Consider the following 18,523-nt stretch of genomic DNA (forward strand, 5'->3'; position numbering starts at 1 on the left):
ACTGGAAATATTTCTCCGATTTGGTGAATTTTCGTGTGAAAAATTATCATTAAAATAGAACAAAATACATTATTGGTACCATACTCGAGTTTGACGCGAACATTTTCGCTCATGTATCGAAGAAAATTAACGCAAGCAGCTTTTAAATTGTAAGAGACGAGCGAACAAGTTCGGCAGTATTCAATCAAAACCACGATGAACGTTGAATGGTATAAACGTTGTGTAGATACCTTTTTTGTCGAATGATTAATCCTTTGAAAGATTGCTTTTTGTTTTCCATATAATTTACAAAAGGTTCATCACTTGTGAACAAATCATTGACACGTACCATGTTCATGTTAGGTCTAATTAATTATCGGTGCGAAAATCGACGAAGCTTTACCAAATGTCAATTTTTTATTTCCTTCAAGTAAGTAGTATTATTTATCGATATGTAGGTACGTAATTTGATCAGAAAATAGAATATTTTTCACGTGTTTGAGTCCTGCAGACGCCCTTCGCAAACGACTTTTTTTTAGCTTATTAAAAGGACCCTTTGAAATTTCGGTAAGGGTTGCGAAGGGAGCTTGATGCATTAATGTCGAGGCCACCGAGGAAATTAATCGCTATTTGTGGTAAAAATAGCCTACGTATAGGTGAATAAAATCTATAATGAAAATCATAGTAATTGCTGGATTTTCCCTCATAGGATAGGCTAGGCTATAGGCTAGGTGAAAACGTCGTAAGACTTTTTACGATACCGGTATCAGCTTTTGCGCGAATACGTTTCGAAGCATGCGAGCTTTGATGTAGGTAGGTATTGTAGGAATGAAAAAGCAGCCAAATAAAAGATCAAAATGAATCGTAAAAGTGTTTATAATTCGTTTTTATAACTTTCACATGTAATATAACACGTTGCCGCGAGTCCATTAACGTCAAACTGACATATTATCGTAAATCAAACGATACTTCGTAAGTATGAACGTGATTTTTATTACGTAAGTGAGCATTTTAATCTCGTAATGATGGATCTCGCGTGTCGTTGCCATTTTGCTAAAATTTGATAATTGGAGAAGGAAATTTTTGCTCGCGAGAAGTACCACGTCTGGGGATTTACATACAATTTGTGCAAAGACCGAAGAGCTGTGTAAAAATAGCTGTTTAGTGGGTTCGATTCGAATGACTGTGTAGAGAAAACCTTGATGCTCGGTGATTTATGTTTTTTTATGATATTCTACGCTAATAAAGCGAGTAATTGATTAGAATTGTAAGAACATTGTATCTGGTAGAGATATTTTTTGCTGTTGGGCAAAAAAAAAAAAAAAATAATGATCGCGAATTACCCATTGACGATCAACTGATTCGCTTAGAGTTGACTATACCAACTCAGAAAATATATTAGCTCCGGAGGTGCTCCTGAACTGTAAAGAGGAGATGGAGATCCTCAAAGAAGGGCCATTTTTGAAAAACATCGTGGTTTTTTCATTCCTGTTGCTACCCAACTTGTTTTGGGGAGAATGGCCTAGTCTCAAATTCATAATTAGGGACAGAGCCGTTTCCCCCAAAACAGGTAGGGTAGCAACAGGATCAAAAATACTCCCTCATTGAAGGCTCCTATCTCCCGTCGAATGCATTTTTTTCATGCTGATCTCAAATGAATCTTTCAATGATGAATTCAAATGGATTTTTTTAGTTTTAATTTCTGAATAATTTTTCCAATTCGGGGTAGGACCCGAAAAATAAGTTCGTATTTGTACTTGGCGACCTCTAAAACATTCAATTTGATATATCACTCGACTTTTTGATGATTTTTTGAAATTTTGGCCCCCTTGTTGGAGCACAGAGGGACATTGAGGGGGTGGGACCCAAAAAATCAGTTCATATTCGTACTCAGCGACCTCGAAAATATACCATTCGATATATCACTTGAATTTTCACGATTTTTCAAAAATTTAACCCCCTTTTTGGGGCACAGAGGGGCTTTGAGGAGTTGGACCCAAAAAAAAGTTGGTGTTCGTATTCAGCGATCTCGAAAACATACTATTCAATATATCGCATGTGCAGATTTGTTTTTCAAATATATGATTCAGTTGTGTGTTACTTGAAAAATGAAGCACTCCCGCCAACCCCTGGGGAGGATTAAAGACCCATCAATGATGATGTTGTTATGGTGCAATCTGCCTCCACCTGCTAGGTGATAGATCTTAGGGTAACCCTTTACGCGATGTGATTTATTGCTATTTAGTAAAGAGGGTTCCAGTAACGTGGGAAAATATTATAACATCGGGAGTGAACAATACCTTTCAATAGTCAAGGAGGCACGAGCTTCTGTGAGCTTCTGTCGATTGAAAGGTATCTTCACTTGGTTTTTGCGATCGGCCGTGGCAAGATCCTTGTCGAAGTATGTGGTCAAGGAGTAATTTGTATACAAAGACAGGCCTAGGCCTAAGTAGTATTATTTTCAAGTTAACCCACTACGCGTGTGTTTAAGATAATATTTTGATTTAATCGTAATCGTTGGTAGTCATTAATTAATTCTCTGAGGTGATAATCCGACGATTATAACCTTTGCGGTCATATCAAGATATTCCTAGGTATCTTGAATGAAGCGTGTGATACATGTGTCTCTTTGTAAAGCAGCCACCGACAGCCACTATTATTGGGGTAGGCTAAGGAAAAGAGGTGGTGTGACAGTGAGTAGTGTTTGGTAAGTGGGAACTTACATGGCGGTGTCTCCACTATATTAATTATAGCTTTATTGTAATTAATAGATGATGTCATTCGACGTAAGGGATGGAGCATGGATTCCTCACTTACGCATTATGAACCTATTTCGCATACATAGCTTTAGTAAATTGCTCGGCTAGTAAGGTGTCAATTCCATGTATAATTGCCATGATATGCCAGGAGAAATGCCTTAAGCATTATCCCATCTGTCTAGATTGAACACATTTAATAAATAAATAACATATTACAATATGTTATAAAGTAGTGAATGTCTTGACCGAATAAATCCTTTGTACATAAATGGTATTTAAATGTTAATCATTTGTGTACTCGATGACTTAGAATTCGTATTGGTCACTCAAGAGAACTCCCATCTGAGCTAGTCAGGAGTCAAATAAATCTCCCCCCTAAGGTGATATTTATGAGAGAAACCATCAAAATAATAGGTACTAACCCTACCTACCATCGCCGATCATTATCAATTCTAAGATAACAATGTGATTGATAGTTGGGTGAGTAGGTTTTGTAAAAAAAAAATTGAGCGAAAACGAATGATATTAAGTGGTAACTTTGATCAATTTATTGGACTGACCTTTTTTGAAACACCTACTCTTTCAACCCCTTTTTTTAGACACCCCTCTTGAGGGCTGGGTATCGAGCCTGGTATCAAATTGTCAAGAATTTGAAAGGGAACATTTTTAGTCATGGTAGTTTTTCTCGTAAACCTAATATTTTCGGAGTAAATAGCAAAAAACGTGAATCGGAACCGGTTTTAGCCCCCTAGAAAAATTAGCTCCAGGGGTAGGAGGGTTGGTTTTTTTTGGTAGTTTTGGGGGTTCATCTCAACACATTCCTGAAAAAAATTGATGTACCAATTTTTTCCTTTTCGCCCTTACTTCTTTACGTTATTTACCTGCTCTAAAGTAGGTAAGGTTATAAATCTTTTGGTTGATTTTTTTTCCACAGGACTAATTGAAAATTTATTTTTCAAATAACCTGGATTTTTGAGAAGAAATTTTTTCAACTAATTGAAGGGTTGATTTAGGGTAGAATTTTCATGAAGATTTGATGGAGATGCTGTTTGGCATTTTTTAGGTATCTAGGTACAGTTTTTCGGTATATTTTTCAAAACACTATAAAAGTTTGAAATTCCGCTTTAAAAAGCTGTTTTAAATTTTTTAGATTTTAAAAAAATTTTCAAAAATTCTGAAATGAACTTGGGACTTTGAAATTTTGGTTGCGGGGGTTCTAAGACAATGCTCTTTTAATCTATCATGGTTTTGTTCAATTCGAAGTGTAAGTATGAGTTCAAGTTAGAAAGCCAAATCTGTGATTTTCGACTGATCTGTCATATCAAAATCATGGTGATTTCGCCATTAAGGAGCAACCTTTTTTTGATGTAGCTGGTTTAAAATATTTTTTGGGATGTCCCTTCTAAGAAAAAATATGTCCCAAAGGATCTGCTGCGAAGGAAAGGGGTGGTTGTCAAACATGAACCACAGATCTACTCGTAATGAACCAAAATGAAAGCGCAGCTTTATAAAATTTGCGGAAAAAAATCAAACAAACAATCATGATTTCATGAGTCAGCAATATTTCCAATTCCAAAGTACCTAAATAATTATAGATGACTTATTTAGGATGTTACGTCGTAACATCTTGAAACAAAACAATATCTGTACCAACGAAACCTTGGATTTGGAGTACACAAATGTGAAATGACCAAGTGATCAACTTCTCTCAAGTCAACGACTACCTATACCTTCCAAAAAATCACCTCGACAAAATTTTCCACCACGTTTCAATCGCATTGATTTGACATTTCTCGTCATTCTCACTCATCATCATAAAAGTTCATTCAGCATCTCACCAAAATATGAAAAGCCATATTACAATTTACTCGTTTATCATCATAATGTACAGCTACTAGTAGCTACTAAGTATGTGATATATGATATAAGAATTATAGCTTTCAAAGTGCCATACGTTTAATGGAATTAATAATTATAGTAGGTATATCTGATTCTCGAGTAAGTAATATGTGCGAAGCTTTATATTAACGAAATTCTCAACGTAGTAATTGTGCTGTAAAATACGTGACTATATATCGTTATAATAATATAACATATATAAGATGAAACATCTTGAATTGGTACGGCGAGACGAGCTTCAGCTTGGCATCTATGCGAGATTTAGGAACGTGTAGTATATATACGAGTATTTCAGCCTTCCCCCCTCTGAACCCCTCCGTTTATCTGTATCCTACGTGTTTATCTGCTCAGAAAGTTTCTTGGATATTGCACATTGTAATATGTATTGTGAAAGTTTCAGAAACATTTTAACTTCATTTATATTGTTGCGTACTTAGCACCACAAAAGTGAAGTAAAGTGGATATATTTGTTTATTTATCAAGCGTTACAGCGTGATTTAAGTACTTTGCAGCAGTTTATCTTATATGCAGTGCGAGGTTTTCAAAGAGAGGGTGGTTTTCTTCGAGGTGATTTTGCATGTCAGTCGGTTTGATTTTGTTCATTTTATGTGCAACGATTCCTGTGTCTTTTTTGGTCTTTGTTAGGTTAGGTATCTATTTTGCGTCAAAAGGTGGGGGTTTTGTGACAAGGTGAAGTCAAGTGTACGTAATTTGTATTTTCTTCTTTATTTTCGAAACTATTAAAATTAAAAAAACAACGTGCCTAAACCTATACATAAGGTACGTGTCTCACTTACAGAATTTTCAAAAATTGCGAATAAGCAAAAAATGAATAAGGATTTTTTTGAAAAATGATTTTGAATTTCTTCTCAAAATTCCCGCTTTAATCGATGAGAATCCCCCTCTCCATTTTCTTTCTGGACCTCTTGGGAGTCAGAGGTGATATACTTAATATCAAAAAATTAATAACTTGTTCAATGTTCAAGTAAGTATATCACAATTTTTCACCTAGACTAAATAGAAAAGCGTTGACTCAAATCATTTTATTCTGGATCTCCATCGATACCTCAAAAAAATAATTCCTAAAATCAAAGCCTTCAAACATTTAGAAAAATTTCCACTGTGTTCATCATGAAAAAAAAAACTGAAAATTGACAAATAAGTAAGTTTTTTTTCACAGATGCCTAATCGATCTAAGTGTAGTGCAGGTACTCGTCTATCTAAACAATATGAATAACAAGGAAGGTATAACTGAAAACCAAACCAGCAGAAATCATGAGTAAGTACCTACAAACAAAATTAAGGTAAAGTGGGGTAATTCCGATATGGGGTAATTCCGATATCAAGCCCTAGCTTTGTTGCAAAAAACATTTTGGCACAAATGATGAAGAAAGTAGGTAGTTTTAGTGCTAACCTACACCCATTAATGATCAGATGGTTCATCTGCTCTGTTTTGTCAAGTCTGTGCAGTGTTCAAAATCTGAATGCCCAAATCCTTTGCCACAAAAAACAGTGCACTTTTGAAACTCGTTTTTATGGTTCAAAACTTGTTGAAAGATTCTGTTTAGAAGCTGATATTTGATGAATACGTGTTAAAGTGTCAGTACCTCTTTTGATTTTGCTTTTATAATTATTTGTTTGGTGGCATTGAATTATTAAACATGTCGATCATTTTTCATGCTGCGGGGTAATTCCGATAGCCTCAGCAAAATTGTCCTGCAATGTTTTTATCTCTGTTTTGATGTATTGTAGTTTTAGGGGGTCGAAATTATCAAAGAAAATCCTCAAAACGGGGCATTTTTCTCTAGTTGGTCTAATTTTCAGAAATTATGTCTCAAAAATGCATATTTGTAAAAAAAATTAAATTTTTGTTCTAATGATTCAATTTACATGAAATAAAAACCTAAATGTGCAATAAATGGTATATTTCAACATTACTGGCTCGGAATTACCCTGGGAGAATTCCTTTCCTTATAAAACTCATTATCGGAATTACCCCATTTTTAGGGTAATTCTGATAACTCAACCTTCCAAAATGTTTTTTCAATTATATGTATGAAGCCTTCACACAAATCACTCTTCAATATAGTCAATGTGTAGCTGAAGGACGCAGGAATAAAGTTGTTACATCATTTTTGCCCCAAAATGTACAGGAAATCCAAAAAATGAGAAATTGCTAAAATTTTGAATTTTGCCATCGGAATTACCCCACTTTACCTTAGATGAAAAGAGCATACAAAAACATCCAATCCAATCAACCAGAATTTCGACGTCTGAAACTCATTTTTCAAATTTTGGAGAATTTTTAAAAATCAAGTTTTGAGCTGAATAGTAAAAGATGATAAAAAATATAAAATTTTATCACTATTTGAATGTGGAATGCAGAAATTTTATCATAATTACGTGCATGAACTTTTTTTCGGTTCTTCCCCCCCCCTCGCCACTCCAACCTTACATCGCTAGATTCGAAGCAATTTCGAACTATTTAGAGCATATTCTGACAAGGACCACTCGAAATGTTCGTTTAAAGAACATGGTTCGAAACCTCCATAACTGCATGAAAAGTCAGCTGAGTAGATAACCAATTTCCAATAAAGTCTTAAGATCTTCTTCATAAAGCACAGAAAATAATTTTGGTGGCTAAAAAATTGCGTTCTGTGTCATATTCGACTTATTTAGGTACCTACCTAAACCATTTTATATATTCAGTATTTTAGCTCAATCTCAGAAGGATATCTCGAATTTTTGTTTCTTTGAGGGCGATTTCTTGTGACGTAAAAAAATTAAAAATTTTGAAATTCGCACAAATGAGTTCAAAGTACTTCAAAATATCCCACTATCGCAAATTTTGATTGCTAAAATTCATTTCTCGATTTTTGGTGGATTTTTAAAATTTCAAATTTGACACACAAATTTAATCAATATTGAACTTTAGAAAGGCTGAAATTCATTTTAGAATCCACTTTCGACCTATCAAGACGATTGACGGTGGTTTCATGCTATTCTGAAGCCTTCAGTGAATCTTCGTTTTTTTTTAAATTTTGTAGGTAGTATCTCAAGCGGCACAAAAATTTTGGAACCGGACAAAGAAGAATCAAAAGACGAACCTAAAATATACCAACAGCCCAAATTTCAAGTTCTGAAATTAATTTTTCGATTTCTGGCAAATTTTTGAAAAATAATCGGACAAAAATTAGAAAAAAATCAAATTTTCAGCAAATTAAACTAAAAAGCTGAAATTTGGTTTGTATCCTACTTTTGACCTCCCGAGTCGATTGGTGACGGTTTCGAACTGTTCTGGAGGCTCTAGCGGATTTTTTTATGTCGGTTCAAATCTAAATTTTTCTCTAGTGATAATTTTTGAAAAAATGTAAAAATCGTCATTTTCAAACTCGAGAACAAAAAAAGCTGAAATTTTGTTTGTACGCTGATTTTGACCCCCCCCCCTCTCTCCCTCCCATAAGAGTCGATTGGTGAAGGTTTGGAACCGTTCTGGATCCTCCAGCTGATCGGATAAAAACCAAATTTCAGTTAATAGATCGATTTGCTAAAATTTTGATTTTTTTTCTAATTTTGACCCATATTTGAATTCTTAAAAATTAGCCAAATATCGTGACATGAATTTCAGCATCTGAAATTTTGACTGGTGGTTTATTTCGAGATCCTCTTTCGATTCCCCCTTGTCCAATTTGAAAGTTTTTGTTTCGGTTTTGTGATACTTCCCTCGCTCGTTGAAGTTGAAGCCAAAATTGTTCACTTTTAATTTTTTTTTAATATAAGGTAGGTACTCGTGCTTAATCACTGGCAAAAATTTTGAATTTGAAATCGCACAAACGAATTTTGAAAATATGTGCTATAGAATCGATCAAAAGATTCATAAAAATGGCAAATTCGAGTTTACTCGATGGAAGCTAAAAAGGTATCACTTCGGCCCTGATTTTGGCATTTCAAAAACTAGAAATTACTAAAAGCTGCTGGAGGCTTCAGAATAATTTGAAATCATCACATATCGACTCGGTGTAGGTACGCTTAAAATAGAGTAAACACCAAAGAGCCTTTTACGTTGATTTGATCGATTTTTTTTTTTATTTCATTGAAAATGGGTCTTTGAAATTTTAAAAATTCTCCAAGTTTGGAATAAGGGGAGAAGAAGGCTTAAAGCACTGATTAATCGGCGTTTCCCTCAAATTCCCCCCCCCCCACTCATCCGAAAAAATAAAATCTCAACTACCTACCTATAGTCCTTACTTACTTGTTAAAATATAATTTCTAAACCATGCTACAAGTTTTTTTTTTAATTTACCATTCATTCAGTTCTTCATTTTTTTTTATTTTTTTTTTAATTCAAGTTTTACTTCTAACATGATAGTATTAATTCAATAATACCTTGAACAAGGAGTAAATAGGTGTACATTAGTAAGTAATAATTTTATACAAAACCCATTAACTTGTACAGTAAGTTGTCTGTAACTTATTCCAAAATTCCACTTAGGTATATTGCTCGTCAAAAATATTTTTTCATTGAAAGTTTCATTTACCTGAACTAAACTGTTAATAAACTTGTAAAGTTTGCCACCTTATATTAAAATTGAAACATTATTGAAGAACGAAGTGGGTAAGTATGTATTCCTAACTTTTGAGCGAATAGGTACCTAAGTATACATAGTTTTTTTTTTAATACAAATTTTCTTTATTAATTTCATTTTTTTTAAAATTAAAATCCAATAATTATAAAAGTATAAATTATTTTACTTTTATACCAAGACCCAAGTCGTTTCTCAATTAAACTCTGTTGTCTCGTAGAAAATTTCAACCAAAAATGTTGCATTTTAACAATAATGATTTGATTTTGTGAATAGATTTCTTGTATCAAATGAACGTGATGATCTTTTGATCTAGGGAACATTTTGGAACAATTTTCTCAATTAATGTATTTTTCCCTGTCGTTGAATTGGAAAAATTAAAATTCCAAGACTAGTCCTCATTTTCATTCATTGACCACCCACTTAATTCGAGATGAAAGCTAAATTTTTGTATTATCAGTTCTGAATAAATTATTCCTCATGCAAAATTTACATACTTTAAAAAACTCTACTTAATTTTTTTCTACCTCCTCAATCTCCCGAGGAAAGCAAATTAAGTAGATACTTAAATTTTGGTAAATTTAACCAACTTTGTATCAGAAAACGTTTGCAAAATAGTTGAACAGCGTGTTGCTTTTTTTCTAATTTACTGAAATGGATGTTCGGCAGTCATTCACTAGACTAGCAGAACAGAAAAAAAAAACTAATTAACTGAACTTCGGTTTTTAAACGAGGTACCTACATTTCTATATATACCTGTAGGCTTCATCAGAATAGGATAGGAAAAAAATAAGACAAAGAAAGAGAAAAGAAAACTAGGAAAAATGGTGAAAAGTAATAGGACATTTTCGACTTTTGTGATGATGTTTCAATTAAAAGCAAGATTACAAAAAAAAAAAAAAAAAACGTTTCCTTCGGAAAAAATTACGACCGGAAATTAGGTTACGAATGTTTCAAAAAGATGGGTTATTGTTTCAAAATCCCCTCCAGTGCGTGCCTTCGACTAAATTTTTCGTTAGTTTTACGAATAAACAACGATGAAGATTTAAAATTGTAGGTAACTTGCAACAGTATAAAATATTCGAGATGAAAAAAAAAAATGATTATACGACGTGAAGAGAATTCCTTAAGTAGAAAGTATAAGGTCATTTTTAAAAATCACCTATTCGTATAATTTTTAGAATACTTTGATGGGTTGTTTTTGTATTCAACGATGAAGATCTTCGAATAGGTAAATATTCTCATTAACATCGTCCATGGGGTAAATTTTAATTAGGTGGAAAATTTTAGAAAATTAAAAAGTCGTCTCGGCGTGATAAATTTATTTATGGTAAATAAACGAAAGTTATGTTAATTTTTTTGTAATTAATTTTTAATCGAAGCGTAAACTTTCAAGTTGGCAAAAAAAATTATTCGAGTTGGTTTATCTTACGACTAGATTGATTTTTCCAAGCATTATTTCCCATTTAAATAAACCATCGAGCAACAATATAGGTATCAAAATAGTTAGACGGTAATATTTTAATAACACGTATCATAGATCTCATCGTAATAATATAAAAATCAAGCAGGTAATAAACTTACCAACTCAAAAGGGCACCATTTTATACCTTCGAAACCTACGCGAACTTGAGAAGAACAAGAATCAAAATCAAAATTCACAAACGCACGAACTTAATATGCAAATGTATCGAATAAAGAGATAAAATTTTAAAATATATAGACAAATTATAAATATATACACGTACATGTAAATAGTTGTGTACGTAACGAGCACTGATTTACAACAAAAAAAAAACAATAATAATAAATCGAATTAAAAATTAAAATCCAATATTCAACTCGGTTCGAATTCTTGATGATCAATACGATTTATTCCAGAAAAAAATTACCCGCCAAAATGGCACGCACGAAATACGTAATTAAATTTACGTGCACGTTGAAATCTGCGAGAGAGCTGAAAAAGTGGTAGCTTGGTGTGCGCTCTGTGATGAAATAGGTACTGTTGGTTCTAGTATTTCATGAATAAAGCAAACAACCGTTGTCATCATTCTGAGACTGCGTCTTTTAGAATCATACGTCGCGAGCTAGTTTCATTCATTCATGTTTTATGCATTTTTATTTTATGATTTTTTTATTGTTTTGATAATTTTTCCGAGTTGTGGTTTCAAGTGCACAGGTATAGTCTGTTTAAAATAGGTACTAGGAGGTAAAAATAGTTCACCTATTGCCCGGTTGAGGTTTTTTTTTACTCGTAATGAGAGATTTAGAAGTACCTAGGTATCTTAAGAGGTGAAAATTTTTATACGTGGTTCGAATTTTAATGTGGTTTTTAGAAGTCGATTTCGATGACCTTGATATTATTATGTTTTTTATTGTTTAATCGATTTGAAAATCTTACCTAAAAATACTGTTTTAAATTGTTAAAAAAAAAAAAAAAAAAAAATGAAGCTCACAAAAAGCTCGATAAACATTAACGATTGAAAACTGAATTAATTTTACCATTTTATACTCGTCTTTTGGTCTTTTTTTAAAGGGAGAAAAGAAAAGGCGAATTCCGAACACCTGTGAGGCGTGAAAATAAGATTTGGTGAAAAATTTTAGGGATAAGTTGGTACGTAATTTACTCGCTCTTGAACATGAATAATTTTTTCATAATAATTAAATTTTTGTTTTTCTAGGCAACAAAATAATTTAATGATGTGGAAGATGAAGGAAGATCATCATCAGGTAAGATTTTGAGAGCAAACAATTTTTTAAGACAATAATCTTGTAATAGTTGAGAATATTTCGATCTCAAATCTTCATAAAATCTTGAATTGGAAAAATCTTGAGATCAAAAAGCTGACATCTCGACTCAACATAAATCGTGGAATAAAAAAATCTCAAAATGAAAAATTCTGACATCTCTTAACAAAAAAAAATGAAATAAAAAAATATCAAAATTAAGTAAATTCTGACATCTCTCAACAAAAAAACTAAAATAAAATAAAGAAATCTCGAGACTGAAAATTTTGACATCTCTCAACAATTCAACATAAATCTTGGAATAAAAAAAATCTCAAAATGAAAAATTCTGACATCTCTAAACAAAAAAAAATGAAATAAAAAAATCTCGGCATTTATAAATTCTGACATCTCTCAAGCTCTCAACAAAAAAGAAAGTAAAATAAAATAGAGAAATCTCGAGATTGAAAATTTTGATACTTCTCAACATAAATCTTGGAATAAAAAAATCTCAAAATTGAAGATTTTAACATCTCTTTTATAAAAAAAAAAAAAAAAAATGAAAAAAAATCTCGAAATTATAAATTCTGACATCTCTCAACAAAAAAAAAATGAAATAAAAAAACCTCAAAATTATAAATTCAGCATCTCTTGACAAAAAAAAATTAAAGAAAATAAAGAAATCTCGAGACTGAAATCTCACAACATAAATTTTGGAATAAAAAAAATCTCAAAATTAATGATTTTGACATCTCTTAACAAAAAAAAAAAAAAAATATGAAAAAAAACCTCAAAATTATAAATTCTGACATCTCTCAACAAAAAAACAGTAAAATAAAATAAAGAAATCTCGAGACTGAAAATGTTGACCTCTCTCAACATAAATCTTGGAATAAAAAAATCTCGAAATGAAAAATTCTGACGACTCTTAACAAAAAAAAAATGAAATAAAAATATACTCGAAATTATAAATTCTGACATCTCTTAACAAAAAAAAAGTAAAATAAAGAAATCTCGAGACTGAAAATTTTGACCTCTCTCAACATAAATCTTGGAATAAAAAAATCTCAAAATAAAAAATTCTGACATCTCTCAACAAAAAAAAAAAAAAAAAATGACAAAATCTCGAGACTAAAAATATTGACATCTTTCAACATGAATCTTGAAATGAAAAAATCTCGAATGAAGTCTTGAAAAAAAATGCTGACAAAAAAGCACCTCGATGTTTGGAGCTACAAAATCTTGAGATCGAATGATTTTGAGATTGATTAATTTTAGGACAGAGAATCTCAAAATAGGACAGAAAATATTAAAAATGAAAAAATGTAATTTGGAAACACGTAAATCTCTTGATCAAGAAATTCTATAAAAATCCTAATCCGAAAAAAAATCGAAGGCAAATAATCTCGAAATTTTGTGACATAAAATTCAAAATTTTTGAGAGATGAAAATCTTGAAATCAGAAAAATTTTGAATCAAAAAATCTCGTGACAAGGAATTTTCAAAGCTTGAGACTTTGGAATACATAATTTGATATCAAAAAAATCTTAATATTGAAAAAATCTTGATGTCTGAATCTACAAAACCCTGAGATCGAAAGATTTTGTGATTGAAAAATTTTACGACAGAATCTTAAAATCTCAATACATGAAAGAAAATTTCAAAAAAAAATGTGAAATTTTGTGGTCTCAACATAAATATTGAAATCGAGAAATTTTATGATAATTAATCAAATCTTGAGAAAAAATCATGAAAAGAAAAATCCTGATGTCTGAAATTAAATCAGCATTGTGATGAAAAATGTCAATTTTATTAAGTAAAAATTGATTCAAAATTATTAAATAAAACGCATAATTTTTTTTTAAAAATCTGGTGACAATAAATTTTGAAAGCTCGAGACATGAAAATTTTAAAAATCACAATTAAGATCACAAAAGTTGAAATGGAAAAAAATCTTTACATTTTGTGGTCTCAGCCTTAAATCTTGAAATCAAAAAATCTTGTGATATCAAATCTTGAGAAAAAATCATGGAAAGAAAAATCCCATTGTCTGAAATTAAATCAGCGTTGTGATGAAAATTTTCAATTTTATTTAGTAAAAATTGATTCAAAATTATTAAATAAAAAATATAATATTTTTAAACCATTGTTTCATATTTTTAGTTCGATTAAATTGAATTGATATTTTCCAATTTTTGTTTACATTATATTTTTATGCTTAATTTATGAATTTTTTTCATAGAATTTATTCCATTTTTCAATTAAGTATTAGCCCTAAGTATTAATTTTAGCAACGATTCAGATTCACTTTTTCTTCAATAATTGCATTTTGAGAGCTTCATAAATTTTTGACATTTCGCTATTTGATATTTTTTTGGGTTTTTCGACTCATTTAAATTGTCATCTTCAAACGCATGAATCGTAAAATGAAAATTTTATTCTTCAATTTTTATGTGTTCAATGCTTCGTATTATTTCAATCTTTTTCAGTATCAATGGACAATATTTTCCTATTTCCATAAATTCATATCAAATAAGTATGCATTTCTTTTCAAAAAAAATAAAATAACTTAGTAACATAATATCTTATTGTTTCACTGCCCCCCACCCTCCTTCACTCAATCTCTCTTCATTTTGACTCAAAAATGAAACATTCGAACGTACGAAAGTAAATCGAATAAAAACTTTTATTAAAAATAAATTATAATAAATTGGCTGCATACTGATGCTAATTTTCATCCGATTCGACTCCATTTTCCATATCTTCATCGTCATCGTCATCGTGATCATTCTCGTCGTCTTCCCCTTCTCCGGATTCTTCTTCGTCGTCGTCGCCGGCCACTTCAGCATTTTCAGCTTCGGCTTTCTCCATTTGTCTAGCAAGATCTAATTCGTCGGTAGCGGTAACCACTTTAGGCTGTATAAAAATACGATAAACGTGAGTAAAAATAGGAATAAATAGTCACAAAAGAATAAAAAAAGGTCAACGCGGAAATAAAAGTGATTTTGAAGTCGAATCGTAAAGATGAAAATAGAGTTGGAAGATCAAAAACTGCAACAAAAAAAAGGCAGAAAAAGAAATCGAAAAACCCTTCAAGAATATTCTATCGTAAAACATTTTGATCACCCAGTTCCATTTTTCGATTTTTGAAAATACAAAAATCTGCCCAGAACTATTCCTTAGTTGAGCTTTGATTTTGCGCAGTTCTGATGAAAATGAAACTGAATCTGACAATCTGAGGCAGAAAGGGTTCGAATTGAAATTTTTCTAATAACTAAAAATGTTCGCAAATTTTGAATGCATGCCAGAGATTAATTTCTTGATAAAAACCTCAAGCTCAGAGACAGCAATTTTTTTCGAAAGGGAGTAAATCGTTGGAAAAAAGAAGCTCCAAAAAAAAGAGCACATTACGTTCTAAATTACGTTAAACTCATTAACCTTCTGATCACGTAAAAGTTTCCTATGAAACTATATCATCACTTTGACTCATTTATATGTACATTAATTATTAACCATCTGCACAATAATGATCACACATACCGCCATTTTAATTTGGAAAACTCCGTTATACTGTTGAATAGCCTTTTGAATTTCATCACACGCAGTTTGCAGAGCTTTCAATCCTTCGGCTTTCTCAGGAGTAGCAGTAGTCATAACTAAAACAACAACTCCGATTAGTACAAAGTTCTCGAGATTCAAAGAGGTACGTAGTTTTATAGTTGTGAAAAAATAATATCTAACCGTAGATCGGAGGAGCAATGAGATTAATTTTGATCGGTATATCGTCGGTGGAACACTGCAGACCAGTTTTCAGGGCAGCTTTGACTGCATCGATGCCTTCGTAACCGTAACACGCGACTTCAATATCGGCTCTGATTTTCACCGCTTGTGAGGTTAATTTTTGTCTAATATTACTAATGAGTAATTCTTTTATTTCTTCGGTTAAACCGCATTCGTCCAATATACTCGGATCGCTGTAATAATAAAATAACTCTGAAGTGATCACGTAACGAAGAATTTCAGTCCAATGATAGGAATTACCTACTGTACAGCTTGTTTGAAAAAATCATAAGCGGATGATTTCTTTTTAGTTTTATCTTCGTGTAACCAGGCAGTCTGCTGGTAGAGTTGTTCGAGTTGAGCGTCGGTTTCGAATTTCAATAGTTCGGCTACGTGTCTGAGGATAGAATTGACTGCTTTGGCTCTCGAAAAGCGATCTGTACATTTTTCCACATCTTCTGGAGATACACGTCGTTTGCTCAGATCAATGTAACCTGTAAATTGGCTCGAATTAGTAACCAGAAAGGGGATAAGGTACTGGAGGAGTTGCTAGCTTTGTAGTTTACCCTTTTCTTTATCAACTCGAATAACGACGACTGGTTCGGTTTTACCGATTCGTATTAGTTTGTTGATCGAACGTATACGTCTTCGAGACAATTCAGAAAGTAATATCATGCCTTCTATGTTGTTATACTCGAGCAGATGGACGTAGGCACCCATTTCTTCGATGCTTCGTACGTTGACCATGACAACATCGTCGATTTCGGGGTAACGATCTGAGTAAAATCGACACGATAATACCATGATGAAAAACCTGTAAAAAGATTTATTTGTGTGAATTGAACGATGAAAGAAGCAATGTAAATATAATCGAGATGAGTTCGAGGAATTCTGGAGTAGGTTCAGGGATTTTATAACAAATAAATTAATAGGTGTAAAGGTAGATAAAATCAGTATGAAAGTGATATAAATTATAAACCAGAACGGAGATGATAAGTGTAATTATTAATGATTAGAGTATTGAAGGTTCAGAGAAATTCACTGATGTAAGAGGGAAAGTAATACTCACTCAGGATGTACTTGAAATACACAAAAATAAATTTATTTCAATTTTATTAGCGTAAAAGACTGAAAAATGCATCAAAATTTCAACATTTTTGGACTCAATTCGCCGGAATTTGCTGATGAAATCGTGTTTTTTATCAGTTGATGAAAATACGTGACACGTGACTTTGAAAAACATCGATTAAAGCAAGAGCAAATCAATTCTTTTTCAATTTTGATTCTGTGATTCAATTCAATTGCTGAAGGGAGGAGTGGAGAGGTGATGAGCGAAGAGATCTTTTTCTTTTCTCACGTGAAATTTGAAAATTGAAGGTCCAGAATTTAATATTCCAGCTTTAAATACTCAATTTTCAGCAAAGATTACGACTGCATGTCAAATACTAAATACTTGCTCTCATAAAATCGTTTCAAGTCACTCTAGAAGATGATCATAAGGATCAGCTCAATGCTCATTCGTTGTCATTAGAATAAGATCATAAATCACAACTCGTATCATCTCAAAGAAATTATCATCTGATTGAAGATATCCAACATCAAAGCCTTCAATCAAGAGCAAACCCTTCAACTACACGACCGATCTACACAAATAAATAACAATTATTCTACTTGATCTTTTTTTTTTAGTATAATTTCAGCAATAACAATAAATAATTTCAATATACACTTTACAAACGAGCACACGAACAATATTAAAAATCATTTTATCATCTTTTCGCTGTAGTCGAGATAATAGGATTAAAACTTCGTCGATTGGACATCTAATTTTCCTAATGAAACGTTGGCGAATCTTAAAAAAAATTACTCTAATTCTAAAGTACCCTTTTCAAGAATAGGAGTTTCGTAATACAACTTGAACCAAAACCCACACTGGCACTTTTTCGCTTCACCTTGATGTAACCACATCCAGACAATTGTCGAAGAATCTTCTTCGCAAATACAGCCAACCATTCTGGATTCGAAGGCTGAAGGAATCATGTTAGGTTCTTCTTTCGATCCTGGTCCATGTTTCAGTGTTTTCACTGAGAATGGATCCTGGTGAATTCAGAACATATGATTAGAAATACATCGAGGAATTAATGTTGAATTGAATGGGTTCATTTCAAGTTTACTTCAATACTTAACGTACATCTTTCTCTATGAGTCGATCTAGGATATCCTTTTTGTACATTCCGGTGGCGAGTTCGATAGGTTCCAGAGTGATAAGTTCTATAACAAGATACAAAACACATTTTAGAGGTAGATCATTCAAAATGTGTATATTATCTAGTAGTGGTTTAATTAATGAAGCTCTAATTATAGAAATTCTTACCATTTTTCTTCTTTTGTAAATTGGTCGTGGTGGTGATAGTTCGACCAAGAGCAGGAGCCAAGAGAGGTCTGCAGCGTGAAACTATCGCACTGCGAAGCAAACTAGAGCCAGCCATTTCACAGATGAATACTTATTCGCGAATATTACGCTAAAATTTAACCGTGAAGAATTATTCCATCGTAATAAATCTGAATTTTTTCACGATGATGAAAATTTTTTCAGAAACACCGAAAAAAATAGATAAGAAAATTTTCATTATCAATAATCAAGTGATTCATTTGCAAAGACCGAACAAATCTTTTCGTTCTCTTGATTTCTCAATTTTACGGTAAATTACGGTAATTACAGCTGATTTACGCATGATTTCAACAGTCACGTCACGTTCGTTACGTGAGCGCGTCAAAAAAAAGGAATTTGATACT

General features: G+C 32.1%; 3 protein-coding genes across 3 annotated transcripts in view; all 3 read right to left on the bottom strand.

The window, feature by feature from the left end:
- LOC135848065 (orexin/Hypocretin receptor type 1-like) overlaps nucleotides 1–11,167 on the bottom strand; it is a 287,683-nt gene extending 276,516 nt beyond the window's left edge. Inside the window, exon 1 of the mRNA XM_065367843.1 lies at nucleotides 10,805–11,167. The gene's annotated coding sequence lies outside the window, so the exon portion shown is untranslated. The remainder of the gene's footprint in view (nucleotides 1–10,804) is intronic.
- Nucleotides 11,168–14,615: 3,448 nt separating this feature from the next.
- On the bottom strand, nucleotides 14,616–16,947 carry LOC135848076 (eukaryotic translation initiation factor 2 subunit 1-like). The gene is made up of 6 exons (XM_065367853.1): nucleotides 16,797–16,947; nucleotides 16,294–16,541; nucleotides 15,993–16,221; nucleotides 15,689–15,921; nucleotides 15,488–15,603; nucleotides 14,616–14,863 (listed from the first exon to the last, which is right to left on the bottom strand). The coding sequence occupies exons 2-6, from the start codon at nucleotides 16,529–16,531 to the stop codon at nucleotides 14,675–14,677; spliced, it is 1,005 nt and encodes a 334-aa protein (XP_065223925.1). The 5' UTR covers nucleotides 16,532–16,541; nucleotides 16,797–16,947; the 3' UTR covers nucleotides 14,616–14,674.
- A 442-nt stretch (nucleotides 16,948–17,389) lies between these two features.
- On the bottom strand, nucleotides 17,390–18,354 carry LOC135848112 (cytochrome c oxidase subunit 5B, mitochondrial-like). Its single transcript, XM_065367905.1, has 3 exons — nucleotides 18,102–18,354; nucleotides 17,919–17,998; nucleotides 17,390–17,824 (listed from the first exon to the last, which is right to left on the bottom strand). The coding sequence occupies exons 1-3, from the start codon at nucleotides 18,214–18,216 to the stop codon at nucleotides 17,591–17,593; spliced, it is 429 nt and encodes a 142-aa protein (XP_065223977.1). The 5' UTR covers nucleotides 18,217–18,354; the 3' UTR covers nucleotides 17,390–17,590.
- Nucleotides 18,355–18,523: the final 169 nt, after the last annotated feature.

Source organism: Planococcus citri, chromosome 1 (assembly GCF_950023065.1).
Source record: "Planococcus citri chromosome 1, ihPlaCitr1.1, whole genome shotgun sequence".
Lineage (NCBI taxonomy): Eukaryota > Metazoa > Arthropoda > Insecta > Hemiptera > Pseudococcidae > Planococcus > Planococcus citri.